Raw genomic sequence first — 12,774 nt, 5'->3', positions numbered from 1 at the left:
TCTGTTCAGTTTTCTTTTCTTTTTCCTTTCTTTGTCAGTCATCAGCCTGAACTCAGGACCTGGGTACTGCCTTGGAGCTCATTTTGCTCAAGGCTACTGCTCCACTACTTTAAGCCACAGCTCTACATCTGTTTTTCTGGTGGTTACTTGGAGATAACAATCTCAGGGACTTTCTTGCCCTGGCTAGCTTCGAACTGCGATCTTTATATAATTTTTTTTTGCCAGTCCTGGGCTTGAGCTCAGGGCCTGAGCACTGTCCTTGGACTTTCTCAAGGCTAGAGCTCTGCCACTTGAGCCTCAGCACCACTTCTGGCTTTTTTCTATGTATGTGGTACCGAGGAATTGAACACGGGGCTTCATGCATGCTAGGCAAGTACTTTAACCACTAGGCCAAACTCCCAGCCCGAACTGCGATCTTTAGATCTCAGCCTCCTGAGTAGCTAGGATTACAGGCATAAGTCACTGATGCTTGGCTTGTTCAGCTTTCTTGACCAAGACTGGTGATCTACCACTTGAACAACAGTGGTAGCTTGTACCAGGCTAGGGTGTGTGTGTGTCTTGGTTGCGGAGCCTGAACTCAGGGTCTGGGCACAGTCCTTGAACTTTTTTGTTCAAGGCTAGTGGTCCACACTTGAGTCATAGCTTCACTTCCAATTTTTTGGGTACTTAATTAGAACTAAGAGTCTCAAGGGCTTTTATTGCCTACGCTGGCTTTGATCTCTGCCTTATGAGTAGCTAGGATTACAGGCATGAACCACTGATGCCTGGCTCTCAACTTCATTACTATAATCATATACATGTCACTTTTGGTTATTTACTCATTCAAGCAATAAGAGAATTATAGAAAGATGTGAATACCAAATGTTGGTTGGGGTATAGAGCCCATCCTTATGTTTGTCCTTACCTCATTCATGGGTCTAAAAGGAGACTTGGGAAAGGATTTTCTCTATAATGTTTATGATGCTGAGGGCATGAAAGCAGAATCAATGGATTCCGGATACCCTTGACTACTACATAGATGTTTCCTTGCACAAGTCTCTCTTTCACTTTAAATTTATATCACAATAATAGTGTATATTTATTATTATTTTAATTTTTTTGTGTACTGGGGCTTGAACTCAGGGACCAAGCACTGTCCTTAACTTTTATGCTCAAGGCATACTACCACTTGATCCACATCTCTTCTTCTGGCTTTTTGCTAGTTAATTAGGGGTCAGATTTTCTTCCTCAGGCTGGCTTTGAAATGAGATGTTTAGAGTTCAGCTTCTAGAGTCGCTGGGGTTACAGCCATGAACCACTCATGCCTGCCTTGGTCAATCACTTTATTTTATTTCGTGTGTGTGTGTGTGTGTGTGTGTGTGTGTGTGTGTGTGTGTGTGTGTGTTTGTTGATCCTGTGGCTTGAACTAAAGCCTGGGTACTGTCTCTGATCTTTTGTGTTCAAGGCTAGCACTGTAGCCCTTCAGGCATTTTTTTCTCTATTTTTTTGTTGGTTGTGGGGCTTGAACTGTGGGCCTGGGTGCTGTCCCTGAGACTTCAGGCTTTTTTTTGGTAGTTTATTTGCTATAAGAGTCTGTGTACTTTCCTGCCTGAAGTGATCCTCTGATTTCAACCTCCTGAGTAGTTAGAAGTATAGGCATGAGCCACTGGCACACAGTTGATCCATCTTTTTTGTTTATCAGTTATGGGGCTTGAATCAGAGCCTGGGCACTGTACCTGAGGTCTTTTGCTCAAGGGTAGAGCTCTATCACTTTGAGCCACAGTGCTGCATTTGTTTTGTGGTAGCTAGTTGGAAATAAGAGTGTCATAGGCTTTCCTGCCTGGGCTGGCTTTGAACCATGATCCTCAGATCTTAGCCTTCTGAGTAGCTAAGATTGTAAGTGCAAGGCACTGGTGCCCAGTAGATCCATCATTTTAAGCAGCTTGAAATTATTTCTTTTGTGGGTATATGCCAGTTATTGAGCCTTGAACTCATGATCTTGCTTAGCTTTTTCACTCAAGCCTAGCATGCCAGATGTCAGGCTGGTTTGCACTCCCCAGAATGTTGAATACATATTTGTGTGTGTGTGCAAGTCTTGAGTCTTAAACTCAGGGCCTGGGCCTGGGCACTGTCCCTGAACTCCTCAGCTCAAGGCTAATGCTCTACAACTTGAGCCACAGTGCCACTTCTGAGGATCTGAGATCCTCAGATCTCAGGCTCCTGAGCAGCTAGAATTACAGGCGTGATCCACTGGGCCTGACTATTCCTGAGTTTTGTTTTTTGTGTTTTTGTTTTGCTCTACCATTTGATGTACAGCTTTACTTCTGTTTGTTTGTTTGTTTTGTTTTGTTTTTTGGCTTGTTAATTGGAATTGAGAGTCTCTGAGATTCATTTTCCTGGGCTGATTTTGAACCATGCTCCTCAGATTTCAGCTTCTTGAATATCTAGGATTACAGGCATAGGCCACTGGCACCGAACATTTGTTTGACATTCTTCATAGATTAAAAAAAATAAATCTATGTATTTTATTATAGAAAGCAAGTAAGTATAGACAGAGTCAGGAGGACATGTATAGAGACAAAAAAAAAGTCAGGGAAGAGTCACACATGAGAAGTAAGCAGAACAGAGGGCACTGGAGGACAAAACAAGAAACATCTGTGGAGAGATGAAGGTTCTGGCAAAGAGACAAGACAGGGTGGAAAGGAGCACTTGAAAAAAATCTCCCTCTAAATGTCATTTGGTTTTTAAAATGTTTTGTTTTATGGTACTGGGGTTTGAACTCAGGGCCTTTTACTTGGTAGTCAAGCACTCTATTCCTTCAGCCAAGCCCCAGCCCTAAATGTCATTCTCGTTTAATCATCAGTATTGGTTTGTGGCTGCAGTTGCTAAGAACAGGTTTATTGTGGTCCAGGGGCTGAGTCCTCTTGTCATGGTCTATGGAGAGCCATCCATGATCACACGTCATCTGGATTGAACCCATGTCTTTGTAATGAGCCAGGCTCACAATACAAGATCTATAATCGATTGTCCAAGGCACGAAGCTCATCTCCTCCCCGAGGAGCCAGCATTAAGGCCCAGACCTCTATTTCACTGCGCTGAGTTAATTTTCTCTCACTGTCTGGTAAGCTAACTGCAAGGTCCATTGCCCTAGCAACTGCCCTCAGACTACCATGGCAACCGCCAGTGCAGGCACCAGCTTTCCACCTTGCCCCTTGGGCATCTCCATGGTGATGTGCGGGATGAAGGGGCTGCCAGATCCCCGAGGCTGCGCCTGCGTAGAGTGGCAGGAGGGGGTGGACGGGAGGGGACCCAGCTTCTGGGCGTGCGCAGCCGCAGAGCACCGCAGCTGTACCCACTAGCCCCAGCACTGCGCACTTGTCAGCCAGTCCGCCCGTCCGGAGCCCGGCTCGTAGGGGCAGCATGGCGGGGTCGCCGCTGCTCCGCGGGCCGCGGGCCGGGGGCGTCGGCCTTTTGGTGCTGCTGCTGCTGGGTCTCTTTCGGCTTCCACCCGTGCTCGGCGCAAGGCCGGTAAAGGTGCGACCCCAATGCGGTGCTGGGTGGGGGTGGGGGCGGGGACAGGGAGAAGGATGCTGCGGGTACGAATTGGTACCGCATCCTCTCTGGAGTCTGCTCCAGGCATGCGCAGAGAGACTGAGAAGGGTGACAATCCAGGCCGCTACATCCCACATCCGAAACCAGGCTAGGTTTCCGGGTGGTGTTGGCCTGGGCTGGGTCAGGAGCCACGCCCTGCCAATCTCTGCGCATTCCCCTCCAGGCCAGGCCTTGCTTGGCTCCAGGCCTGCGGCGCTGTCCACAGCACTTAGGACGCATTCAGACAGGCTGTGCGTGTATCCTTGAGTGCGTGTAACGTGATGATAGTCATTTAGGGGTATTGTGTGCTGTGTGTGTGTCCTTTAGTAGGATCTTGGTTAAGCTTCCTACAAAGGTGACATTGTGTGTTTGGATGTGTAAGATGTATGATGCTAATGATGCTTCTATGTATGACTTTTATGACCCCCCCTTGCTTTCTCAGTGACACTGTGTGTGTATTAATGAATCTTTGTGCGATGACGTGGTTTATGGGCGTGCCTTCCTGTGTGCTTGTGTGTGCCTGTGTGAGTTCGTTTTCACATGGGAGGGAGTGGTCCTTCATCTCCCTGTGTGGATTTCATGTTGGTCATGGTGCAAGGGCTTTGTAGGTTCATTCGTGAGGCTGTTTCTCTTTGCTTTTTTGTGGAGCTGTGTCATCATGAGAAAAGAAGCCATGATGTCTCTGATCTGCATTGTGTTTCTCAGGGAAGTGCACGCCCTGGCATATGGGTGTAACTGCATGATCCAACACAGGAGACCAGAGGACCACTCCTTCTGAAATAAAAATGATGGCACTGTGTGTGTTTCTTTGTGTGGATATGTAGTAGTGTTGGGTTGCGTAGATGACATCTCAAGGGTCAAGAAGAAAGAGACTGAGACAGACCGGGACAGAGACACAGAAAGACAGATTGCTGATGAATAAATTTCCAGCCAAGGGGTGATGGGTGCCCATCAAGGTAATTGGAGTGGCTTCTTTCTCTAGTTCTTCAGGACTGAATCAAGGATACATTTTTTAACATTAATTTTATATATAACACTATTATATATACTCACACCATTTAAAATAATGATAAAAATAACTTGTTAAGTAGCTACCACTTGGCTTAAAAAATAAAGCATGAGTCACTGGCTCATGCTAGTAATCCTAGCTATTCAGGTTATGAGGATCTTGGTTGGAAGTCAGCCCAGGCAGGAAAGTTCGAGAGACCTTTATCTCCAATTAATGACCAAAAAGCCAGAAGTAGAGGTGTGGCTCAAGTGGCAGAATATTAGCCTTGAGTGGAAAGAGACAGTGCACAGGTCCCTCAGTCCAAGCTCCAGTTCCAGCATCAAAAAATTAATTAATTAATTAAAATGAAGAGAAGGGTGGCATTATCTAAAAGAGAAATGAACATATTACTTGAATTGTGAAATGGTTACTCCTTGTATAACACCTTAATACTAACAATAAATTAATAGCTTACCTAAATAGAAAAAAATAATAATAGAAGTTACTATATGTCCTTTCTCTGTATCCTTCCCTCATGATCATTATCCTGAACTGTCTGTCCTTCAGATTCCTTATTTTTGTCTGCAGCTTATCTCAAAACCACTATTGTTTAGTTTCTCCTGTTTTTTACATAAAAAAGGAATGAAATTGGGCATTTACCATCTGGTAATCACTAGGGGTCACTAGGAAGTCTGTGTGTATCTCATAGTCTCAGTAAGTCTGCAGTGAGGTTTTGGAACCTGTGTGTGTGTGTGTGTGTGTGTGTGTGTAAGTGCACATGCGTGCGTGCATTCAAATGCGGGAGGTGTTCAGCTCAAACTCAGAGCTTGTCACCTGTGAGGCAAGCACTCTACCACTGAGTAACACTCCTGGCCCACATTTGCTGTTTTGGCTCAGTTTGGTGGTAAGATTCATGTATATATGTGTGTGGCTGTAATTAATTTTATGGCTGCTTAGTATTATGCCCTATGAGTAAGTATTTCATGACTCTGTGTCATGGCTTATATATGGATTTGTAATACATCAGTGGATATTGGGTTATTTCCAGACCTTTCTTTCATTTCTTCCTTTCCCTCCCTTTAAGCAATTATAAATGCTGTTGTCATCTTTCATGATCCTCGGGAGTGAGTTATAGATTATATGGCTCTTTTGGGACATTGCCAACCTGCTGTTCAAAATTATTTTGCCAATTAAATTCCCTCTGGAAAAATAGGAGAATTTCCATGTCAAAGAAATAGACTCCAACGCAGTTGCCTGTGGCTCATGACTGTGTCCTAGTTACTCAGGAGGCTGAGATCTGAGTTCGAAGCTTGAACAGGAACGACTGTGAGACTCATCTCCAATTAACCACCAAAAAGTCTAAAGTGGAGCTATGGTTGAAAACTGGTAGAGAGCTAGCCTAGAGTAAAAAAAGCCAAGGACCAATACCTAGGCCCTGAGTTTAAGCCCCAGGACCAGCACACACACACACACACACACACACACACACACACACACACACACACAATCAAACTAGGCAGTAGAACGAGGACAATTTCTGAGAGTTTCTACACTATCACTGGGGATGTATGCTTGGGTGGGTGAGTAGGTGAGGGTCTTTGGTGGTCTTGAGTATGTCTTCAGATCTTTAGAAGTCTCATGTGGTCTTGGAGGCATTCGTGTATTTTGGTGGGTTCTCGGTGGTGCATCGTACCCCACATCTCAAGATGGAGGTCCCTGGGCTGAAGCAACACGGACTGATTGATGCTCTCTTCCCTCTCGCATCTTCTCACAGGAGCCCCGCAGCCTGGGTGCAGCGTCCCCACCCATGACTGAGGCTGGCGCTCCCCGTCGCTTCCGTCGGGCAGTGCCCAGAGGAGAGGCAGCGGGTGCAGTGCAGGAGCTGGCGCGGGCGCTGGCGCACCTGCTGGAGGCTGAGAGGCAAGAGCGGGCGCGGGCTGAGGCGCAGGAGGCGGAGGATCAGCAGGCACGCGTCTTGGCCCAGCTGTTGCGTGTCTGGGGCTCCCCGCGCGCTCCCGACGGGCCCTTGGCCTTGGATGATGATCCTGATGCTCCCGCCGCGCAACTGGCGCGCGCTCTACTCCGCGCCCGCCTTGACCCCGCCGCCCTAGCAGCCCAGCTGGTTCCCGCGCCTGCCCCCGCCGCTGCACTGCGACCCAGACCCCCCGTGTACGACGATGGCCCCACAGGTCCAGATGTTGAGGACGCCGCGGACGAGACACCCGACGTGGACCCGGAGCTACTGAGGTGCTACAGCCAGGGGCCGGGGACTGGACCCTAGGAAGGGAGTGAGATTCTGGAGGAAATCAACCCAGGAGGAGGAGACATTTTCCCAACTGGAGGGCAGTGCTGGACGTAGATTTCCAGCCCTGGTGCACAATGTCTGGGATGGGAATGTCTGAATGTCTACTAAACAGTAGGGTCCAGAGCCAGAGTGGGAAGGGAGCAGGCCACATGAGGTTATGGGGTCCTGCTGTCCATTCGGGGTCCCATTTCTCCTCTCTACCCTGCAGGTACTTGTTGGGGCGGATCCTCACTGGAAGTGGGGAACCGGAGGCTGCAGCTGCCCCGCGCCGCCTCCGTCGTGCTGCAGAACAGGATCTGGGTCCAGAGGTGCCTCCTGAAGGCGTACTTGGGGCCCTGCTGCGCGTGAAACGCCTGGAAAATTCCCAGCCCCAGGCGCCTGCACGACGCCTCCTACCGCCCTGAGCACCACCTGTTGGAGTTGCCCTGGAGCTCCGACTTCCCCCTCCCCCAAAGCATCCCCGCCAGCACGTCGCCATCCACCAACTTACACCCCCGCCCCAAGATTGCCTCCTGGCCCCTCAATAAACACGATCTGAAGCAGCTATTTGTCTCAGTGGCAGTGTAGGGGTTGGGTGGGTGGCAATGGTAGGCTTTTTTTTTTGCCAGTCCTGAGGCTTGAACTTAGCAGTTGGCTGGGCACTGTCCCTAAGCTTTTTTTGCTCAAGTAATTTATTGGAGTCTGATGGTCTTTCCTGCCATGGCTGGCTCCAAACCGTGATCCTCATATTCCAGCTGGGTGAGCCAGTGCTAGGCTATTATAGAGGCAAGCACTCCGGAAATGACAGCTGCAGTTGGGAGTCCCTGTCTTGATTTTGGACTTCCCTGCTAGGCTTCACTGGGGTTTGGGGATCCCAGAAGGCTTTGGGTCCACCTTCAAGGTTAGCACATCCTTCTGAGGGCCTAGGGGGCTGAACTCTTAGGCACTCTGCTCCTGGTGATGAGTTTTTACCCAAATGTCACTTATTCCCCAATTCTTTGACACCTATCCTCAGTCTTCCATCACCCACCTAGCTCTCATACATGATAGATTTTTTTTGCCAGTCCTGGGGCTTGAGCTCAGGGCCTGGTCACTGTCCCTGAGCCTCTTTGTACTCAAGGTTAGGGCTCTACCACTTGAGCCACAGCACCACTTCCAGCTTTTTGTGTATGTGGTACACAAAAATTGAACCCACGACTTTGTGCATGCTAGGGAAACACTCTACCACTAAGCCACACCCCCCAGCCCTTAGATTTTGAAAATTTTGTCTTGGGATGGTCATGACTGGTAGAATCCTTGCCTAGCATACATGAAAGCCCTGGGTTCAATTCCTCAGTGCCATATCAACAGAAAAAAAAAGAAGCAGTGCTGTGGCTTTGATAAACTACTAGTCTTGAGCAAAAGAAGCTCAGGAATAGTGCCCAGGCCGAGTCCAAGCCCCAGTACTGGCAACAACAAAAAAATCTTATCTCTGCATCCATTGCACCCACTGCAGAGCTGGATTTTTTTTTCTTTTTCGGCTGCTACTGGTACTTGAACTCAAAACCTAGATATTGTCCCTTAGCTTTTTCCCCCAAGACTGGTGTTCTACCACTTGTGCCACACCTCCACTTTCACTTCGAACAGGGAATCCTCTCAGATCTCAACCTCCTGTTAGCTAGGATTCCTAGCATGAGCTCTCAGCTCCAAATTTCTTGAATGAAAGATTTCTCATCATTCATGTAATGTTCTACTCCTTTCACTCCTACCCATGAAACACTCAACAAGGCAGCTTTGAAACCAGAGAACATTTAATTTTGCACAGAACCTCTTAAAGTGATAAAATCAATACCAGACACACCCATGTTATCAAAAGCCCTTCACCAAATGAATAGATGGTGTCTATAAATCCCCATTACCCCAACAGTGTCTATGAGATTTCTGGTTCTGTGTCTAGGAGTCGAATGGCAAGGGAATCTGCAACCTGTCTGGGAAAGAGGGAGATCTTTTCTTCATGAAGATTTTCAGGACACTGAGCAGCCACAGCTGCACATTACTTTCTGGTGCCGGACATTCTTTTTAGCTGCTCCTGCCTTGACTTCCTTGGCCTCCTGGGTTCTCTGGATCTCATGGATGAGCAGAGAAAAGGCTTCTTCCACACCTTTCTGAGTCTTGGCTGAAGTCTCCACGAAGGGAGCCCCCCAGCTTTTTGCCAGGGCTGCAGCTGCAGCATGAACATCTCCAGAGGTAGACACGAGATCACATTTGTTGCCCACCAAGACAAGAGGCTGGTTGACCTGAGGGCCCCAGGATGCCCGCATTTGCTGCAGCTGATCGAGAGAGGAGAGGTCATCTAGAGCAAAGACAACCAGCACTCCATCACCAACTGCCAGACACTGGTCACGCAAGCGCTTGTGTATATCTTGCCCTGATGTGTCCATCACATTGAGAATGTATCCTCCATCATCCTGGGCCACTTCCTTCCAGTAGGAATCCTGGATGGTGGGGTCATGGTCTTTCACGAAGCACTTGTGGATCATCTGGATGGTCAGGGCACTCTTGCCCACACCGCTTGCGCCCACCACCACTGCCTTGTATTCAGGCAGCTGCTTGTCAGCATTTTTGGACTGGGCCCAAGTCTCGTGGCTCTCTACTGGGTTGCAAGAACCCAGGTCCAAGACACTACAAGTTTTAGATGGCAGTGGCATGTCCCAAGCAGGCAGGCAGCTAAAGGAAGAGATGTAAACAGCAGGCTTAGCAAGTGAGAAGAAAATGAGGGCTAAAGCTAAGGGAGGCGGGAGTGGGGACCCCTGGGTATCACTGAATCAACATTTGTTAAGTGCCTATTGTGTGCTGATCTTTTAACAATATGCAACTGTTATTTATGTGACTCCACATAGTTTTCTTCCTTCTAGAGATAAACTTGTTGAAGGCAGGGATTTTGTTCTGTCTCCCCCACACTTTTTTTTTGCCAGGTTGGGGGAACCAAACCCAGACCTCCCCTCACCAACAACTCAGCCCCAAGGCAGATTCCACACCCTCAGTTTTACAAGAGACTTAATTTACATCTCTTTAGGTTCACCCGGATTAAAAAAAATATATAATTCCGGTTGGGGGACCATCGCTGTTCTGGAATTTTACAACACTGCTATCATAGGCAGGCAAAGAATAGCGCATTCATTCCCTATGCAAAATGGGGCAGGATTTTGCTTTGGTCATCTTTGAACTCCAGGCCAGGTGCTGCCTGTCAGATGGTTGTCTGCTCAGAAGTTTTCCATGCCCAGTGGCTTTATAAGGACATTTTTTCCCTTAAACATTTAATTCATTCTGCTTTACCCCCAAAGATACAGTTCAAGGGCCCTCTATAAGGACATCCTTATCTAAAAAGAAAATAAACTAAGTAAAACATACAGTGTGTTATTTATATTTTTTCTTTTTACTGTGCTGGTACTGAGGCTTGAATTCAGGGCCTCCCTCTCTGACTCAGCTTTTCCAGCTCAACTGGTGCCTTACCGCCATTAGCAACACCTCTAGTTCCTGTTAGCCTTTTTTTCATGAAAAGTTGGTCTTACCTACTAACAAACCTACTAAGTGCCAGGAACAGAGAAATGTATAAACTAAAGAACCCTGGGCTTTGCGGACATTTTCTACGTTCTACTTAGTGATGTGTAGTTCTTATATTGTATAATTGGTGACTTTGTTGACTTGCAGACCCACAAATAAGGTAGTAGGTGGTCTGGCAGCAGGTGCTCAGTTAAGGTTTCGCATTTTTATTATTATTTAATTTTCATTGATTCAAGAATTCCTGCAGGTGAAGTCACTCAAACTCAACTCGTAACCTAGGGAGTGTAGCAGAGAGACCATAAACATGGTAAGTAAGGAAATTATCTTGCATATTAGGTGAGTGTAGGAACACACCAGGTGCTCAATCTGTGCTAGCTATTAATAGTAAGTCACCTTTATTTCACTACTCAATGCACTTCCAGATCCGGTTTAGGGAGTGCCCTCACAGAGCGAACGACAAAAGCCCTCACCAGAACTTTCTAAGGAAAGCCAGAAGTAGTGGCTGTAGGGGGCAGGGAGTGAATACACAACAGATTCAACTGAGCTTAGGATGCAGATGCTAGGGTGGGGGAAGGGGAAGGTTCCAAAAAAATTTTTTTTGGTAGTGGGGGGATGTGATCCCAGAAACTAGTCACTGGAAGGACTTGTTCAGAAAGGAGGAAGGGGACACGACATGAAGAGAACTGAACTTTGGGGGATTCCCTTTGGGTAGAAAAAGTTGGGAGAAGTCTGAGAAGGCAAATGAGCCATTGAGAAAGGCTCTGCTCCGCAGAAGAAAAAAAAAAGAAGTGTTGGGTGGTAGCAGGCTAAGGTGGAAAGGAGAGGTGGGATTCTGGTATGTTCTGAAGGTATGACTCTAATGCTTTCTTAGAGATTATAGGCTGGGCGCCTTTGGCTCAGGCCTGTAGTGCTACCTACTCTGAGATGCCGATTTACAAAAACCAAAAAATAAAAAAAAAATAAAAAAAAAATCAAACCAAACCAAACAACCCCCCAAAAAACAAAAACCCAACAACAACAAAAGCCGGCTCAAGTGAGGAAAAGTCCGTGAGACCTTGATCTCCAATTAAGCACCCAAAAAGCCAAGATTAGAGCTGTGGCTCAAGTAGTAGAGCTAGCCTTGAGTCAAAAACAACAAACCCCACCAGGACAGCACCCAGGTCCTGACAGAGCTTAAGCCTCAGGACCCACGCACACACACAAACAAAACAAGCAAATTTCAGGTGGGGGAGCAGGAAGGAATGACTTGCACGTGTAGGACTGAAAAGCCAGTGGGGCCATTAGTAGATGGAAATGTAAGCAGCCCCGGCCCGGCCCTTCCCTCCCGGCTAAGGTGCTGGCCGTTACAATAATGACCCGGAGCGCAGCAGGGCGGAGGGCACGCTTCTCTCGCCGGAGCTGGCAGGAGGCGCCCCCATGAGCCCACGAATACTTAAAGGGTGAAACGCTAGGGAGGTCAAGGTTATGGATGGAACCGTCTGGAAATGTTCGCACTAATTCTAGACTACTGGCCGGGTGTTGGGGGACACTTCTCCCAACTGAGAAGCTACGGAACGACTGGGGTTCCTCCTTGAATATGGATAGTGGGTTCGGCTAGTCTTCGGGGACGGGGGCGCCCCCTTTGGGCACGAGCTTTGAGCTCCTCTGGAGTAAGGTCTAGCCTTAGCCGACCTAGGACGGGGAGAGCCGGAGGATTGTGGGGGTGCTCTCCCCAAATAACTTTGGTTTATTTTTTTTCAAGTTACCCTAGACAACTCACTTGCGTAGTAGTCATTTTCCAAGGGGAAAGTTTGGGGGTAGCGGGGAGAGTGATCCTAAAACCTGTAGGGCGCATTTCCACGTCGGGCGCCCCCAGGTTCTTCCCAAGAAAGAGGGGACCAAACAGTACCGCAGGCTCCCCCACCCCCCACCCCGGGATGGACGATATGGGAGTGAGTGAGGGGCTCACTTACCCTACAAGTTAGGACTGTCAGGGAAAAGATTACTCCAGACCAGCCGAGAAAGACACCCCAACCGCCATGGCCCTGAGCGGAGCCAAGAAACAGACGCCCCACCACTTACCTGTGTCACAAGAGCAGCGGTGCGCAGGTAGGCAGGCGTCGCTCAGCTCTGACGACCACACCAACAAGGGGCTTCCCTGCTCCCCACCTCCAGGCAGCTCAGGTGGGGGGGGGAGTGGGCATGCGCATCCGCCCTCTTTCGCCCCCACCCACCTGTCTGCAATCCCTATTCGGCTCCCGCCCCTACCGCTGGGGGGCCACGACTCAGGTCAGGCCAGGAGCTCAGGATCACCGGTCATAAGGCGGGTTTTCATAGAGGAGCTGGTGTGCCTGTGCTGCGCTACGCGCCCGCGCCTCGTCCCTCACTACCTTGACCGTTGCAGACTGGA

General features: G+C 48.5%; 2 protein-coding genes across 2 annotated transcripts; one reads left to right on the top strand and one right to left on the bottom strand.

Annotated features, from left to right (window-relative positions):
* Window positions 1–3,292: 3,292 nt before the first annotated feature.
* Window positions 3,293–7,407, top strand: Pcsk1n (proprotein convertase subtilisin/kexin type 1 inhibitor). The gene is made up of 3 exons (XM_090325669.1): window positions 3,293–3,513; window positions 6,333–6,805; window positions 7,072–7,407. Exons 1-3 carry the CDS (start codon window positions 3,400–3,402, stop codon window positions 7,265–7,267), a joined length of 783 nt encoding a protein of 260 aa, XP_090181795.1. The 5' UTR covers window positions 3,293–3,399; the 3' UTR covers window positions 7,268–7,407.
* Window positions 7,408–8,629: 1,222 nt separating this feature from the next.
* Window positions 8,630–12,406, bottom strand: Eras (ES cell expressed Ras). The gene is made up of 2 exons (XM_090326314.1): window positions 12,338–12,406; window positions 8,630–9,548 (listed from the first exon to the last, which is right to left on the bottom strand). The coding sequence occupies exon 2, from the start codon at window positions 9,527–9,529 to the stop codon at window positions 8,846–8,848; it is 684 nt and encodes a 227-aa protein (XP_090182440.1). The 5' UTR covers window positions 9,530–9,548; window positions 12,338–12,406; the 3' UTR covers window positions 8,630–8,845.
* Between the last annotated feature and the right edge of the window lie 368 nt (window positions 12,407–12,774).

The sequence above is a fragment of the Megascapheus bottae genome, chromosome X, assembly GCF_031878675.1.
Source record: "Megascapheus bottae isolate mThoBot1 chromosome X, mThoBot2.hap1, whole genome shotgun sequence".
Classification (NCBI taxonomy): domain Eukaryota; kingdom Metazoa; phylum Chordata; class Mammalia; order Rodentia; family Geomyidae; genus Megascapheus; species Megascapheus bottae.
The sequence above is the reverse complement of the archived record's forward strand: the minus strand, read 5'-3'. Positions and strand labels throughout refer to the sequence as shown.